The following is a 15534-nucleotide window of genomic DNA, read 5'->3' as shown; positions in this document are numbered from 1 at the left end:
TACAGCTCTCCTATTTTTTTGGGGTGTATATATTTCTTGTTCTGCCCTGATCACAATCCATCAATATCTTTACAGCTGCTGGCATCTCACACACACACACACACACACACACACACACACACACACACACACACACACACACACACACACACACACACACACACACACACACACACACACACACACACACACACACACACACACACACTGATGCTGGGGGGTAGGGTACTTAAAGTGACAGTGCTTCATTTGGTGAAAGTAAAGTGGCGCAGCACACAGGGGGATGGGACCGTTTTAGCGAGGACTCTGAATCCCCGGTCCAGTCTGCCACAACCAGAACACTCTATTAGCATTTGGTGGATCCCAGAAGCATTTGGAGGATCATAGCTCTGGTTCCACCCCTCCCACCCTTCTCCTCCAACCTGACAGCAGCACACGATCTGGTCGCGGTTTGGTCAGCGCTGAGTGTGTGTGTTTGCGTGTGTGTGTGTCCCCTCCCCATCCATCCCTTTCCAAAGGGTTTGTGAGTCACATGGAAGGCAGCAGACGGTGCTTGCAGGCAAGACGCCGCGCGGCACACACACTGAAAGAGCCGGCGGCTCCTCTATAAAACATTACAGGGAGGAGGAGGAGCAGGCGAGGAGGAGGAGGGGGCACAGGAGGGCGAGGAGGAGGGGAGCGGGGGGATAAGTGTCGGAGCGCTGGTATTCCCAGCTCAGTGCCTGCTAGCATGGCCATAGAGAAGAAGCTTGGCGTGGTGCCGCCGTCGCAGGGCCCGCTGTCGTCCCGCTACGTGGACGGCCAGAGGAAGGCCAACGCTCCCAAGACACCCGCAGGTCAGTGGGATTCCATCTTCCTACTGTTCCATTGCCGGGAAGGAAAACTGGATGTGTATCAGTCTGTATTCAGGCTCCACACTGTGTCCGTATCGGCAGCGCCTTGCGTTTACGACCAAGCTTCGGATGTTGTTGTTGTTATTATTGTTATTATTATTTTTTCAGGGTCACCTGACCATGGGTGATGACGCATGAGAATAAAACTCAGCCTGATTTTACCCACTGATGCGTTCATCTCTTTCTGGGCCGTAATGATGAGCATTGTTTTCCCAGTGTCGTTGACCAAAGAACAAGCCTGGATCTAGTAGGAAAACATTGATTGGCTTGGTACCCGTTACATAAACACTGGGCCAGGGGCCAGGCTCACACCGTTTAACCCCCTTACACCATGCAGGCATATAGGGTGGTCTTCCTCTGCGTTGCATACAAACCCAACTCAGACCCTCCCAGGTTTCGTGGCTCCAACCTCTCGCTGTGTGTTTATGTGTTTATTCCTCCCATCTCCATGAACACCAGTCAGGTCCCATTTGGCCCGGCACTATCAGTAACGACACACGCTTGACAGAGAAGTAGATGGCTCTCGGACAGGGAAGAATAGTCATGTGGTTCTAGGGGTTGAGTGACTCCCAGAAAGGTACTGAATTCGATCCTCGATGTCTGCAGAGTACTGGTACTCATGGCTCGAGAAAGATGCCACCCAGAAATCCAATGCATGTATTTACAAATCCATTGCAATCTGCCTTTGGATAAAGCATCTGCTAGAGGACAAAATTATAAAAATAGGGCATAATAATCATTTTCAAAACAGATGCATGAAAATTGTTTTATGGCCGTGAGGAATCTGAGATTTTGGTCTGTGCTCTGATATGCAGTGAGTTTAACAGAGTAAGAGAGAGATTGTTTCTTTTATTTACTTGCAAAACCACCAGACCAGCTGACTTAACACATTAGCTCTTCCCTCTGGGGTTAAGATGAAGAGGTCTATGGAGATATTCAGTGAAGTGGGGCATTGATCAGAATTAAATAACATCTCATCTAAAAGGTTTAATCATGGACGGTCATCACGAGGGTGTTAGCCCAGAAACACAATTGAATGGTACAGGCGGCAGTTTTGGGGTTTGGGTTAGAAACCCTATAAGTCACTCCACTATGAGACAAGTGTCTCATAGTGGAGTGACATCTAGAAATAATGCAGTAAGAGTGACTGAAGAAGAAGTTTTCACCGTACTTTCATGGCCCCGAACAAGACTTAAGAAGCAGGTTCTATATGCGAGGCTAACAGCAGGTAAGGAGTTGAACACAGGTGAGCTCCGAGTTCCATCACCATAGGTCAGAGGTCACCAGCACCAGTGGACTTTGGTACGGGACTGGTCGCACACTGGGTTCGAATGCATGAAACCATAGCTTCAGGAATATGTATGCCAAGGTAAGAAACTATTGTCTTCTCAATCTGTTATTGTTTTTTGTTTGTTTCAGAGAAAAGCAATAATGCCAAAACAAATGCCCCTACAAAGAACAACACGGTTAGTCCGTCGACTATCAACAAATCTACTGTCGGCCCATTAGGTCCACGAATCCTTGCAGGTTAGCGCGCTCTCTCTCTCTCTCTCTCTCTCTCTCTCTCTCTCTCTCTCTCTCTCTCTCTCTCTCTCTCTCTCTCTCTCTCTCTCTCTCTCTCTCTCTCTCTCTCTCTCTCTCTCTCTCTCTCTCTCTCTCTCTCTCTCTCTCTCTCTCTCTCTCTCTCTCTCTCTCACCTACAGCAGATGCTTCTGTGATTCATTTTTAATTAATGAGCAGCTATGTTAAAGTATAGCTTACCAATTTTACCATTACTGTGCCAAATCAGTAGTCTGGGTTCCCCCAGCCCGTTCTGCCGGCGATTTGAATTCGCCATGCAGCAGGGTCTGGAGAGGAGCAATACATTTCTTCCTGCTTCCGATCTGTTTTTATGGGAGCCAATCACCAAGCTGGCTTTTCCCCCTGGAGTGAGATTTAACACAATGACAACAGGGAAGCGACGGCAAGCATCCACTTGCATACAGAGTCATTTGAACTACGCTCGTTGATCACACCTCTTGTGCTGAAGAAAATGACAGCAGCCTCCCCCGACCAACGTGCAATCTACGATTGAGCTTGGTCTGGCAATAGCCAGGCTACCGAATCAGCCTACTTATGATGACATGACAAAGACTTATGCAGGCTTCGGCGAGCCATTCCAACGTTGCAGAAACATCATAAGCTATTTCTGTGTCTTTTGATTACAGAAGCTTGTGAGGAGGCACTATGTTTTATCAAACTACTATATCTGTTAAAATATTGGATTTGAATTAAACACAAGCTGGATTTGCTTCCTATAATCCCGGTAGCTCATTGTGGCCAAAGAGCTCAGTTGGACGGCATAGTCTGTTAAAGCTATCGATAGCCCATCCTGAGTGGGTAGCACATCTTGTAAAGGCGGGATCATGGGGTAAACTGTGAATGTTGACCCATCTGTGCCTTCTAGGACCGACCGGGCCGAATGTGGACGAGCGCTTGAGGTTGGCCAAAGAGAGGAGAGAGGAGCAGGAGAAGCTCCTAGGTACGCAGGCTTCCGTTTCTTTAAAAAATACCCGAGGGCCACGGCCGCAGTAGCATGTGAGTGGCGGGACTCTAGCGGGCCGCTTTCTGCCCACAGCGTCTCGCGAGCTTGGCCGCCTGGAGAGGGAGCAGCGAGCCAGGAGATACTATGAGCTGCAGCTGGAGAGCCGCAAGACCAAGCTGCTGGAGCAGAGGGTGAAGGAGGAGGGGAGGCGCGCCGCCGTGGAGGAGAAGCGCAAGCAGAGACAGAGGGAGGAGAAGGTGAGTTTGGGTGAGGTTTGGAGAGGACGGGAGGGGAGGGAATAGGAGAGAAGGGGAGGGAATAGGAGAGAAGGGGAGGGGAGAGAAGGGGAGAGGAGGGGGGAGAAGTGGTGGAGAGGAGGGGAAGGGAGAGGATAGGGGAGAAGAGGGCAGAGGAGATGAGAGGACAGAAGAGGAGATGAGAGGAAAGGATGGGATGGGATGGGATTGCAGAGGATAACAGGGGATAGGAGAGAAGGTGAGTGGAGAGGAGGGGATAGGAAAGGAGGCGGGAGGAGGAGGAGGAGAGGCGAGAGGAGGAGGTTTAGCTCTTTAGGGTCTCTCAGGTGATCAACCGGATCATCTGACCCATGTTTGTTTTTCCTTGATTCAAAAAGGAGCGTTATGAATCTGCAGTACGCAAAACTTTGGAAAAGAGCCAGAGACTCCAGCATAACCTCCTGCTGAACTCCCGAGGGAGGCTCCAAAAGAAGAGTGGTGAGTTGGCATCTGTACCAGCCGTTGGTAGCTGGTGATCTGTCTCTCTTCTTGTGTTTCTTTCTTTCCTCCTTAACCCTCCCCCTCTATGCTTAGCTTTTGCCTCTGCCTCTGCGTGACTTTGCTCATCCCAAAGCCTTTGCTTGCCTCACCCCGTTTGCTCTTCGCTGCTCGTGCTCTCGGACAAACCCACCCGACCGACAACGCTACAGCTGGCAACCGCTCCCCCCTGACGGCATGGGAGAGGAACCTGGTCAGCCGTCTGCTCACCCCGACATGCTCCTACCTAGCCCGGAGCCGGAGCGCTGCTTGTCTCTCGGGACAAGAAGGTATTCACCTCCTGAATGCAAGGACCGCTGTAGCCAGCTTGTTATGATGTGGTTGCCTACTGGAATCAATTAAAGTGTAGATGCATCCTGACTAGCATATGAAACTAGCAAATCCAAACGACCTCACCATCTCTGGCGAGAAACAGTTAATGCAGTTACCCTCTTCTGATAGGCTCGATACTGAGCACCATGCCCTCATTTGAGCTAACCAGACTCTACTGGTGCAGGCGCAGCAGATTAATTTTAGTGTTTCACGTCTAGCTTTGTGACATTTATAGCAGCGGGACGCCAAACACTTGCAGGCTGTTGGTGGAACTGTGCTCTTGTGACTAACATCGTTGTCCTCTCCTCCTCTCTTTAAAATTGCCATTTCATGACCTACATCCACGTTACATGTTCTCCTTCATTTACACAACTCTCTCCATTTCTCTCAATAATGTCAACTAAAACCCACAAAACACACTTGACTCCAGTTGTCCATGTTTGTCCTCGTTCAGTTTCATGCCACTCCATGAACACCACCCCCAAAAACAACCAGGCCATTCACCACCCCAAACCACCGCAGCAGACTGGGCCGGCTCGCCAGAGTGGGCCGGCCCGCCAAACCAGGCCAGCTGCACCCCCCATCCCCGGCAGCAGTAAACCCAGAAGCCATAGTGTGCCACAGGTACTGGCCCACATTCTGGCCTGTTATTATCCTCAAAGGGTCCCTATTTTAACACAGGGCTTCAGAGTGGTTGGCCATTTCCAAACCATTTTAAAATCTATCTGGCATCACAAGGTAGTGTCCATCCATATAGTATGGTAGATGGATGGCAGATAGATGGACTGTACCCACTGGGTAGGCTGGAGTAATTGGATCCATCCATTAAACTCCTCGTGGACATTCCCACTTGGGTTGTCAGCAGTGGATAGATACCGAAATGGCTTGTACTGACTTGGTGAAATGGTAGTAGAATAGGGGCCCTTTCGGTTGCTTTCATGGTGATTTTCCGTTATAGACCTATAACAGCGCTGCTGTATCGTGTTCTAAGTCACACTGTGGTTATGCCTTGATAATCGTTTGCTTTCTGCTATAGATCAAAGCAGAGAAGCAGAACCAGCTGGACAAGAAATCCAGTACTCGATCTAACGCAGGAACACCACCTGTCAGAGCCAGATCAGCACCAACAAAAGCTAGCCAAACCACTTTAACCAAACCATCGCCCCAACGGTAGGAAAGCATCAGAAGAAAAATAACTGAAGTGTTACAAAGTATAAATGCAAAAAGGCTAGCAAAAAAATATTTTTAATATTTCAAGAAAAAAGGTTAAAAGTGTACTTCTGTGAATACCTCTTTGAGGTTACATTTTTACTTTGATCATCTGATCTTCAAGAACTCCCAGACGGCCAATCAGACGGCAGTCCTTTTCAATGCCGCCGGACCTCCCCTCCGTCCCAGAGGAAGAGCTTCCTGTATGTGTCCCCGCCTCTTCTGACCCTGCCCTGGATGACCCAGCACCCTCTGGCCCCGCCCTCTCCCCTGGCAATGCCCGGCCCGTCATCCTACCCCAGAAGCCCCCACCAGGGGGGCCCCCACCCGGGGCTCCGGAGGCCGTGAAGGGTCGCCCCGAACCTCTTCCTCGAGCTTCATCAAGGACAGAGCCCGACAGAAGTAAGCCTTCCCTTTTGTAAATACCCTCACTAAATAAGTCAGGTACTTGGGCCTCTCCTTTGTAGCATGCTCTTGTTAGGTCAAGCTTATTTTTGGTTCTGTAGACAATTGCCTTTTCTGCAGCCTTGAGCCAGGTGGTTTGACATCCATACCCAGCTTGTGTGATGTGAGTCGGCACCACTATAACGCGCTACGCTGCACAGCCTTTGGGACGTTACACGAGGTTGCACCAGCCGGCGGCGCTCTCCCTGGGGCTGGACTCTCAGCGTGTGTTCATCCTTAAAGGATCCCCCTCTCTCTCTCCTTCTCCAGGCGCCCCGCAGAGTATTGCCGCTACTGGTGCGCACAAACCTCCTGAAGCAGCCAGCAGACCGGCCGGCGGGGGGCCCGCGAACCGAGAGGAGGCCCAGCGCCTCCTCGGGGAGCGGAGGAAGGAGGCGCGTCTGCAGCGGGAGCAGGAGGAGGAGGAAAGGTAGGAACCGTGTGTGAGATGGATCAGAGCCCAGATACATTCGATGCCAGACAACACACAGCGCTAAAGCCCATAATGAGCTATGACCAGGAAGAAGTGAACCAATGCATCAATGAACGTCCTTGACCTCTGGCATGGTGGGCGCGTCCAGCCGCAGGCGTGAGGAGGAGGGACGGCGGAGGGCGGAGCAGGAGGAGCTGAGGAGGGCGGAGGAGCGCTCGCGCCGGCAGGCTGAGGAGCAGGCTCGCCGGCACGTCGAGGCCCAGCGTCTGGTGGAGGAGAAGAGGAGGAGGGAGGAGGAGGAGCACAGGAGTGCGGAGGAGGAGCGCACTCAGGCCATGAGAGAGGCGGCCCTGCTCCAGAAGAAGGTAAAGCAGGCAGAAGTCCCGGAGGTTACAGACAGTCACCGACCTGGACGCTGACGCCAATGAAAACCACATACTAGGACTCTTTTATGTTTTACATTTATGTTGATTCATCTGTAAATGGGAAGTGCACGATTCAAAATGGAGTCTTGTTCAAAATTGCATTCCTGAGTCTTTTACTCCCCTCCAGAGAGAGGAGGAGCAGGCCGTTGAGCGGGAGAAGGCCGAACAGGTGAAGAGGGAGAGGGAGGACCTGGCCCAGAAGGAGGACGCCGAGCGGCAGAAGAGGAGAAAGGTAACAAACCTAACCGTGAAACACAGTGTCCGATGACGGATGCTAGATAACTTATTACTCCTCTATTTTTGAAGAGCTTACTCTTCCATAGTTTCTGCTTGTTCTGTGCTAATAATATGTCAGCCCATTTGGCAGTTAATGCACTGCTAATCTTCTCAAGGTTTCTCTTAAGGATTTTTAATTTTTTTTAAAAAGGTATCATATTATACCACCAGGTGTGATTGCAGTTTTGAGAATCTGCCTCTTCTGACATCACAAGTGGGAGTGTCCACCTAGATGTACGGTATGACCGATAGATGAGCAACATTCCACTGGGTAGGCTGGTAGACTGATCTACCCAGCACACATCTAGGTGGACGCGCCCACTTGTGATGTCAGAAGAGTCCGATTTTCAAAATGTTTTTTAACGGCTATTCACATTCACACCTGTTGGTATAATATGTCACCTTTAAGGCTCTTAAAAAAATACCTGTGGGCCTGTGAAGCGCTTAGATACTGTAGCTTTGATTAAGGGCTATGCAGATAAAATAAACTTGTTGAAAGGTTGAAATAAATGGAAATATGATATTTAGTCATCCAAAAGGCGTGTAAGACAAAACAAGTAGTATAACAAAAAGTTGTTTGTATCTTTTGAACTTCACAAATGATATTGGGCTATTTTAAACATCACTGCCACTTAGAAGATGGGGATTGTTGTTTTTTTTCCAGCGCCTTGAAGAGATCATGCGGAGAACAAGGAGAACCGATGCAGCAGATACGGTGAGCTTCCATCAGAACTTTACTGCTGCAGAAGCAGGAGCTCTGTCCCACCCACCAGGTAATGGGATCTTGTATAACTTCAACTTTCCGTTGGTCGCCTTGTTACCGGTCAGAAACCTGCGCCGGCCAGGATCACTCCGACCGAAGCCCTACCGAAGGAGAACACGGAGCCTAACCCCAACGGCCACACCGGGCCAGGGCCACGGCAGTCGACCGGGCTGAGGCCGGGCCAGCGGGGCGGGACCGGGATCGAGGACATGGTCCCCGTGGTGGCCTTCAAAGAGCGCCGGGCCATCAGGACACTCACAGGTCTGGACGAGATCCAGAGCCACCAGAGAGCAGGTAGGAGAGGACTGAGTCCCACCGCACCATGGCACTGACCAGGGACATGGGACTAGTCCCATCACCCCGTTGATTGAAGTTCAGAACTTGATGAAAGATGATGAAGCCCAGGCACGCCCCGGTTTTAAGAGTCAATGCTCTAGTTATTACAACGCAGATAGGCTGATTATCAAATGGTATACATCAGCTTGCATAGCAAGTACAGTACATCAGTACAGTACATCAGGCAAAAACAAAGCAAATCCAAATCTCAAACTTCGACGGGATAGACATGTCTTTGTTTACCCACAGCCACTCTGCAAGTAGGCAGACATTTTACAAATCTGCCGGGCTAGCATAGAATATCCTAAGGATACAAGTTGTGGAATATATTGGCTTCCCCATCATGCTTCTATAATTCTCAACAGATCCGGGATCAGAACTACATAAGAGGTTTGCATTTGTCAAGCTTTGGAATCATTCCATCTTCTGTCCTTCTCTCCCTCTATCCTAGAAGTCATCTGAGCACTAGGACACCCTGCAGGCCTGGAGAGGGGCTGTGTTCTCCACGTGGTGCCTGCTCCACTACACTCTCTGTCCTGCACTTTCACAGAGCATGGGACTAAACAGCCAAAGTTTAATATCTGCCATTTGTGTGCTATTCTCCCCATTTAAGCTGTACCACAAGTCATGCAGCAGATTCAATCATTGGTGTGACACAGCTTGTCGATATTAGCTTGGAACTAGAGCACCATTATATCAATTGTGGAATAGTTTGTTCTCCGCAAGCACAACAACATACAATATATATTATATATAGTACACAACATACAATATATATTATATATAGTACAACTGCCTTCGCTTCAGCGTGTTCAGAAAATGCAGTTTTTAGAAAGCTCCTGAAAAGGTCGGGATGTGGTTAGTCTAAAATTATATTTGCACTGTCTTTATACTATAATACTTTATACTTATTTCCCCAAAGCTGCTACTTCATTTAGTGAGGCCATAGCTGTGTTGTGTATAGTTTCCAAAGAATATTGTGCATAAAGTGTTATTTTATTTAAAAATGGTAATCATTTTACAATGCAAAGCTTTAGGTGTAGGGCTTAAGTCGGTTTATTGCTACGTTAAAAGTGTTACCACAAATGCAACCTTTCCAAGTGTGTGTGATCTTCCTGATATGCCACCACTAGTTATCACACCTGTAAAGTGGATCCTTATAACCTATGGTAAAACTGGAACATGTACGCCATATTAGATTAAACTCGACCTTAAGCCCCATGTCTCTGTGCTGATTGGAACCTTGCAGATGACGGAGACATAACAAAGGTATGCAAAATGACAGTATACTTAAAAATGTAAAAACGGCTTAAAAAAACGATATAAATCGTAGAGACACATCAAAATGCATGCCAAATGACTGTATACTTCGAGATGTAAAAATTGCTAAAAAATATACTAACTTAAAAAAGAAACGCTACAAATTGGCCGTGAATAAAAAAAGGTGTGGACTCCTGCGCCGCGCCGGGGGGGTGCGACGTGCGGGTCAGGGCTCCTGAGGGGAGGCGGGAGGGATCCCGGTGAGGCTCAGCAGCTGTCTGGTCTCCTCCGTCCGCTCGCTCAGCCGAAGCACCTCCGTCTCCAGCTCGCTGCCCGACAGCACCGCCCTGAAGTCTGCATCTGCAGACGGCACAGGTCAGCCTCGCCGCACTGCGCTGCCTAGCCTCACCATTTTGTTACCAAGCTCCTCAGCTTCTATCGTAAGGGACTGATTGTGAATTCAGATACACGATGTCACTCAGGAGGAGCTGGGGCTGGGCGTCTCGCTAGGAGTCCCACCGGTAGACTGTGGTCACAGGGGATCGAACCCAGTATCTATCGCTCGAGAGTGTAAACACCCTAGCCACTACATTATCCTGCCCGCTAACAAAACTATTTCACAAGTACAAACTTATGAATAACAAATTAACAAACCTTGAATGAGGTTGCATAGCGCTGTAATGCCAAGATGCTGAAATTTGAGCTCCTGGTTCTTGAACAAGGAAACGATGATTCCCATCAAGAGGCGGTAGTGCGGTCTCAGTAATCCGATTACTTGCCCTTAAGTCACAGTTCAATGAAAAGCCAAACATTCAGCCATATTGCACGTACCACAAATTTAAATAACATAAATTAAATAACATTTTAAGTGGATTTGACCGTGTTCCATTTGAGCACAGGTGAATACATTACCATTCATTTGTAATGTGCTGAGGATGGCGATACAGTTGTATGTCAGCTGAAGATTTCCGTTGGGTCCGGATGATTTTACCAGTCTTAAAACTTCTTCCGATGTCATCATTATTGACAAGTGCGACTGAAGTGCCTCTGAACATGCAGGTAGAAAGAAAGGAAGAAAGAAAATCGAATCATTCAATCAAGTAATTACTTGAAGGCTAGCCTTCTAGTTATTACTTAATATGTAATAACTACATATTAAGTAATATGCATGATAATAATCTAGTTTTATATAACATATAATGCAACTCATTCAACTTTATGTACTCCCAGGCCCAGCCAGCCAGAATGTTGTGGTGGGTTATTGAACTACAATGTATGCGGTTCAATTAAACTGCTACTCTGCGGGTCCAAGAGGTCTCACCAAAGGACATCAGGCGATGCAAGCAGGAAGTGAGGCGAATCAGAGCTTTCACAGGGGTCCCCGGGGAGACGAGGGCCTGGAGAAGGCCGGGCAAACACTCGCTTTCCATCAGTGCCTGAGAACAGATTAGAAACCACTTCAATACTTTCAGCTGGGACACAAACATTTCACAAACAACTCATCCGAACCAAACCTAACCAGTCTGGTAAATAAACGTTTTTAGGGGGTTCCTAACAGGATTCGACTACTATTTAGTGATCAAATGCTTTAATCAAAAGCTCTCCAGTGAAGTGATATCCACCTGTCGGCCCAAGCAGGAGCCGCCCAGAGAGAGGACGCTGGCGCAGCTCTGCATGATGACGTCACAGCTGGATCCGTGGCGCCGCAGCATCGGACCCATCAGGTCACACACGCCCTCGCTCACCAGAACCTCCTGAGACACACAATCAGAACCAAAACCGTTTCCCTGGACTGGTTAATGGGTTAAATCAACCTTTTTTATAAAGCAAAATCAACCTTATCGGTAATGGGAAGGTTAAAAATGACATTACGTGGAACGCTGGATGTGTGGCGAGGGCTGACAGCAGTGTGAGGGCCGACTGCACACACTGCAGCACGGGGGAGGACAGCAGCGTCTTCAGGGGCCGAACGCAGTCCAGCTCCAGCAGCTGGTCCTGCACCGCCACTGGGAGCAGTAGGAGGAGATGAGTGACAGCTCTCTGCTCTGGAATTAGTCATCTTAATAACAATTATCAGCATTTATAATTACCATTTCTGCAGAGCATTTCAAGGCATTTACACGCTTGGCATGCATTCTGAAAATGACAACATTGTATGCTGAGCAAGTAGAAAGATATAGACCATACCAAACCCATTTGCAGAAATACCAAAGATTTATACACCATTGATATTTCATTAAGTGACAAGTCGTTTAGAATAAAACAAATCGGCTAAATAATGGATTTTTTGTACTAAATACTAAATCAAAATCTTGAAACAGCATTACCAGAACACCGTTGAGGGTAGGGCTTCAAATGATGCACCACCAACTGTTTAAAGTGCATGGAGCGTCATCCAAAGAGGCTCTGGGTGTGTGTGTTGTCGCCCATGTACCTTGCTGACCGGCGAGGCCATGAGCGTGAGCAGGGCCTTGAGCAGGTAGCGCTCCCCGATGTGCAGCAGGCGGGCGTGGTGCTCGGGGTCCGCCGCCAGGTGGAGCAGGGCGGAGCAGCCGTAGAACTGCACCCTGGAGTCGGCGCACTGCAGCAGCACCACCAGCACGGGCACCGCCCCCGCCCGGCACAGCACCCTCCGGGAGCGCACTGGGGGGACACGCGACGCACGTGCGATGCCAGTTCATACACCGACACGTGCACTTTGTGTTTGGCACTTCATTTGATCCCTTTTTTTGTATGCGTGCGTGATTATGTCATTGACTCTGATGGATCTGACTAATTAGGACTGGACCTTTGCACCGTATCATGTGTATGTTTGAGTCTTTTAATGCCCATTTGGGCTGGGCACCTGTAAGGGTGCAGGATGCTTGAATCAATCGATTTATGATTTATGAAAGAAGTGTGCAGGTCAGAATGGCTGCCAGGGTTCCTGAGCAGCATGCGTCGTGCCCCCCCACCTGACTGTGTGAGGTTCAACAGCACCCACGCTGCATTCTGCTGGACTTGAGGATCAAAGGACTTGGCTAGAACCAGCAAGGGTATCACTCCCTCCGACACAAGAGCATCACTGTTTGATTCTGTTCAAATAAACAGAAGAATTAAAAAAAGAGTTAGCATAGACTAAACACATCACAGGGCCCTGTCTGACTGTCACATGGGGCGCCCAGTCTGCCTCAGTCACATGAGGCACTCCTCTACAAAGGGTTCAGGGACAATGTACTGACACTTCTACCGTGCACGCTCATTTCTTCAGTCGTATTATGCAAGCATCAAAACGGGCTACCAATTCCCACAACCATTGGAGATGTGAATTGTTTAACATGACAGCAGCATGACAGCAACACTCTCTGAAGGGCGTGTTGAAGCTCTTCTGGCGGCCCGGCCCCACTGACCTGAAGAGGCCAGCATGGTGACACACGCACAGGCGTGACAGCGGGCCCCCGGGTCCCCAGCCTGCACTATCTCCAGCAGGGGAGGCAGCACGCCCATCTCAAACGCCAGCTCCTCGCACACTGGAACCACACACACACACACACACACACACACACACACACACACACACACACACACACACACACACACACACACACACACACACACACACACACACACACACACACCAATCACCACATCAATTGGAGGGAGTGGGAGAGGGAGGAAAGTAAAGAAAAAGATTTTTTTATACAAAGGTTTTATTTGTGTGTACATTTTTTTTAACACGGCCTTCTCACCGTTCCTCTTTACCAGCAGGTTGACCAAGGAGAGGCAGGTGGTCTTCTGGACATCAGGATGAGGGGAGAAGAGCAAGGACATCAACGGCCCCATGAAGGAGGCTGGCAGGGGAGACTCCACTGTAACACACACACACACACACACACACACACACACACACACACACACACACACACACACACACACACACACACACACACACACACACACACACACACACACACACACACACACACACACACACGTTGCAATGTGTGTATATTTTTCTTCATTACAATTGCAATGTATTTGTGTAAGACTGAACTCAACTGATTTATTTAAATTATTTACTTTTGTGTAATACCTTTTTTTCACCCACAGAGTTGTTACTGAATACTTTGAGACTGCATGCAGCAATCTTATGGATCTAACGACTAATAAACACAGGAAATGCCATGTACCTCCACCTGTAGGAAGTTTATGGCTGGACATTTCCAAAAGTGAGGCATCAATGGAGCCATGATCAACACAAAGCAAACCATTTCACCTTTTTATTTTTTATCTGGTTGTTCTAGATTCTAGAACAATGCGTTTTGAGGCGTGTTTAACCACCTGGGAACTGTCATGTAAAACCTGTGTGGCTAGTGTTTGCATAACAGCGGTTAGAAGTGTCAGAGAGCATACAACTGGGAACAAAGTCAGTCATACTACCTCATATTTAAATACATGGACCTGTGTCCTGGTCCAAGAGATGTCATGACAGGTGTAGGCCACCATTAAAGCAATGCATCGTACTTTAATGTGGTCTTCGTATTTCATACTCACGACAATGGCTCAAGTACAGATAATACAGAGCTGCTGCTTCTTGAAGATCGGCGTAAACCGATGCTGCCAGATCGTTCAATGCCTCGAAGCATTCTTCATTAAGCACAAGGGCATGGTCACCTTAGACAACAAAACAATATCAAAAGTAGGACGAATCAGGTTTCAAATGTGGAGAAACTCCCCATGAACAGATAAGCAATAGGTGACCCCGACCACTGCAACACCAAACAATGCAATAATACAAGAGCTCTTCTATATCCCTTCTATTGGCCTATTCCAACATATGATTATTTATTTTTATAATGTGTATGGCCTATATGGATGGATGGATGGATGGATGGATGGATGGATGGATGGATGGATGGATGGATGGATGGATGGCTAAAAGTGTATTAATACCCCGGAGGGGAAATTCCTTTGTTACAACAGCCCAACAGCAGTGGAAGACACAGGATAAGATAGAATACAATAACAATACAAAGTACTAATGAATACAAAAATAGATGCTAGCTCAATTAAGGACAAACAGAACAAACAGGGCAAACAAACGGTATAACAATATCAATTATAAATTATAAAGTTGCCCAGTAGCAGAACTTCAAAGTATATAAAAGTGTATAAATGCAAACGTAAACAAAGATAATTTAACCTCACTTCACTTCTTTGCTCCGTAATGTTCACCGGTACTGATAGGCTACTGATCAGTGTTACCTGTCTTCAGGAGCGGTAGGAGCAGGTGGTCGGAGGCGCTCCTCTGTCTCCTCCTCGGAGGTGTACGGCTCAGACAGTTGCATTCAGCCAGCTGTGAGAAAAACTCTGCAATCTCATGCGCGATTTCTTTGCAGATATTTCTAAAACGAAGCTTAAATTTGCAAAATAATAACGCACACTTCTCACAAAGCACCGTGCACATGTCTGGATAATGATTGGCGGCTAGCTAGACTAGGCATACTGCTTTACAAACCAAATTTGACAAAAGACTCACCTGGTAGGAATGGAGGTCACGTGACCGCGGTGTGTACGCCTGCATTCATTTTGTTTTTCTCGTAGTTGTGAAATTAACTCGCCGGCGATAAGTTTATGATCTTTAATTCCAGAAATGAATAACGTATATATTAAGATTTATTTTTTTCACAATAACCATTCCATTAGGATTAACAACATATTTTATATCACGTTGCTGTGTTGTTGTGGTCTTCGTTGTTGGGAGGAGTTAAGCCTTCCTGAAATATTATTGGTCGGTTCTATTTGCGTTAGGAGGCTGTGTTGCCAGATTGGGCGCAATTTCCAGTCCAATCTGGAAACACTGGCTGAAGCGCGCTGCAGACGACG

The 15534-nt window shown here is 48.0% G+C and overlaps 2 protein-coding genes across 4 annotated transcripts; one reads left to right on the top strand and one right to left on the bottom strand.

The window, feature by feature from the left end:
• The first annotated feature begins 299 nt into the window (after window positions 1–299).
• Window positions 300–9630, top strand: LOC132457563 (ensconsin-like). Of its 3 annotated transcripts, none has more exons than XM_060051814.1 (15): window positions 300–836; window positions 2313–2420; window positions 3340–3414; window positions 3511–3674; window positions 4052–4151; window positions 4364–4480; window positions 4978–5147; window positions 5560–5693; window positions 5857–6134; window positions 6447–6606; window positions 6758–6974; window positions 7162–7266; window positions 7975–8025; window positions 8139–8367; window positions 8861–9630. In XM_060051814.1, the coding sequence occupies exons 1-15, from the start codon at window positions 731–733 to the stop codon at window positions 8869–8871; spliced, it is 2025 nt and encodes a 674-aa protein (XP_059907797.1). In that variant the 5' UTR covers window positions 300–730; the 3' UTR covers window positions 8872–9630. The 3 variants fall into 3 exon arrangements, with proteins under 3 accessions (XP_059907797.1, XP_059907796.1, XP_059907799.1); XM_060051813.1 differs by having other exon boundaries at window positions 301–836; window positions 4954–5147; XM_060051816.1 differs by lacking the exon at window positions 4364–4480 and having other exon boundaries at window positions 301–836.
• On the bottom strand, window positions 9387–15383 carry LOC132457564 (uncharacterized). The gene is made up of 13 exons (XM_060051817.1): window positions 14914–15383; window positions 14203–14322; window positions 13398–13517; window positions 13059–13178; window positions 12624–12743; window positions 12104–12312; window positions 11760–11805; window positions 11542–11675; window positions 11292–11423; window positions 10991–11105; window positions 10582–10716; window positions 10324–10449; window positions 9387–10029 (listed from the first exon to the last, which is right to left on the bottom strand). Exons 1-13 carry the CDS (start codon window positions 15113–15115, stop codon window positions 9896–9898), a joined length of 1713 nt encoding a protein of 570 aa, XP_059907800.1. The 5' UTR covers window positions 15116–15383; the 3' UTR covers window positions 9387–9895.
• Window positions 15384–15534: the final 151 nt, after the last annotated feature.

This window comes from Gadus macrocephalus, chromosome 5, assembly GCF_031168955.1.
Source record: "Gadus macrocephalus chromosome 5, ASM3116895v1".
Taxonomy (NCBI): Eukaryota; Metazoa; Chordata; class Actinopteri; order Gadiformes; family Gadidae; genus Gadus; species Gadus macrocephalus.
Note: the sequence above shows the minus strand (reverse complement) of the source record. Positions and strands in the feature narration are given on the sequence as shown.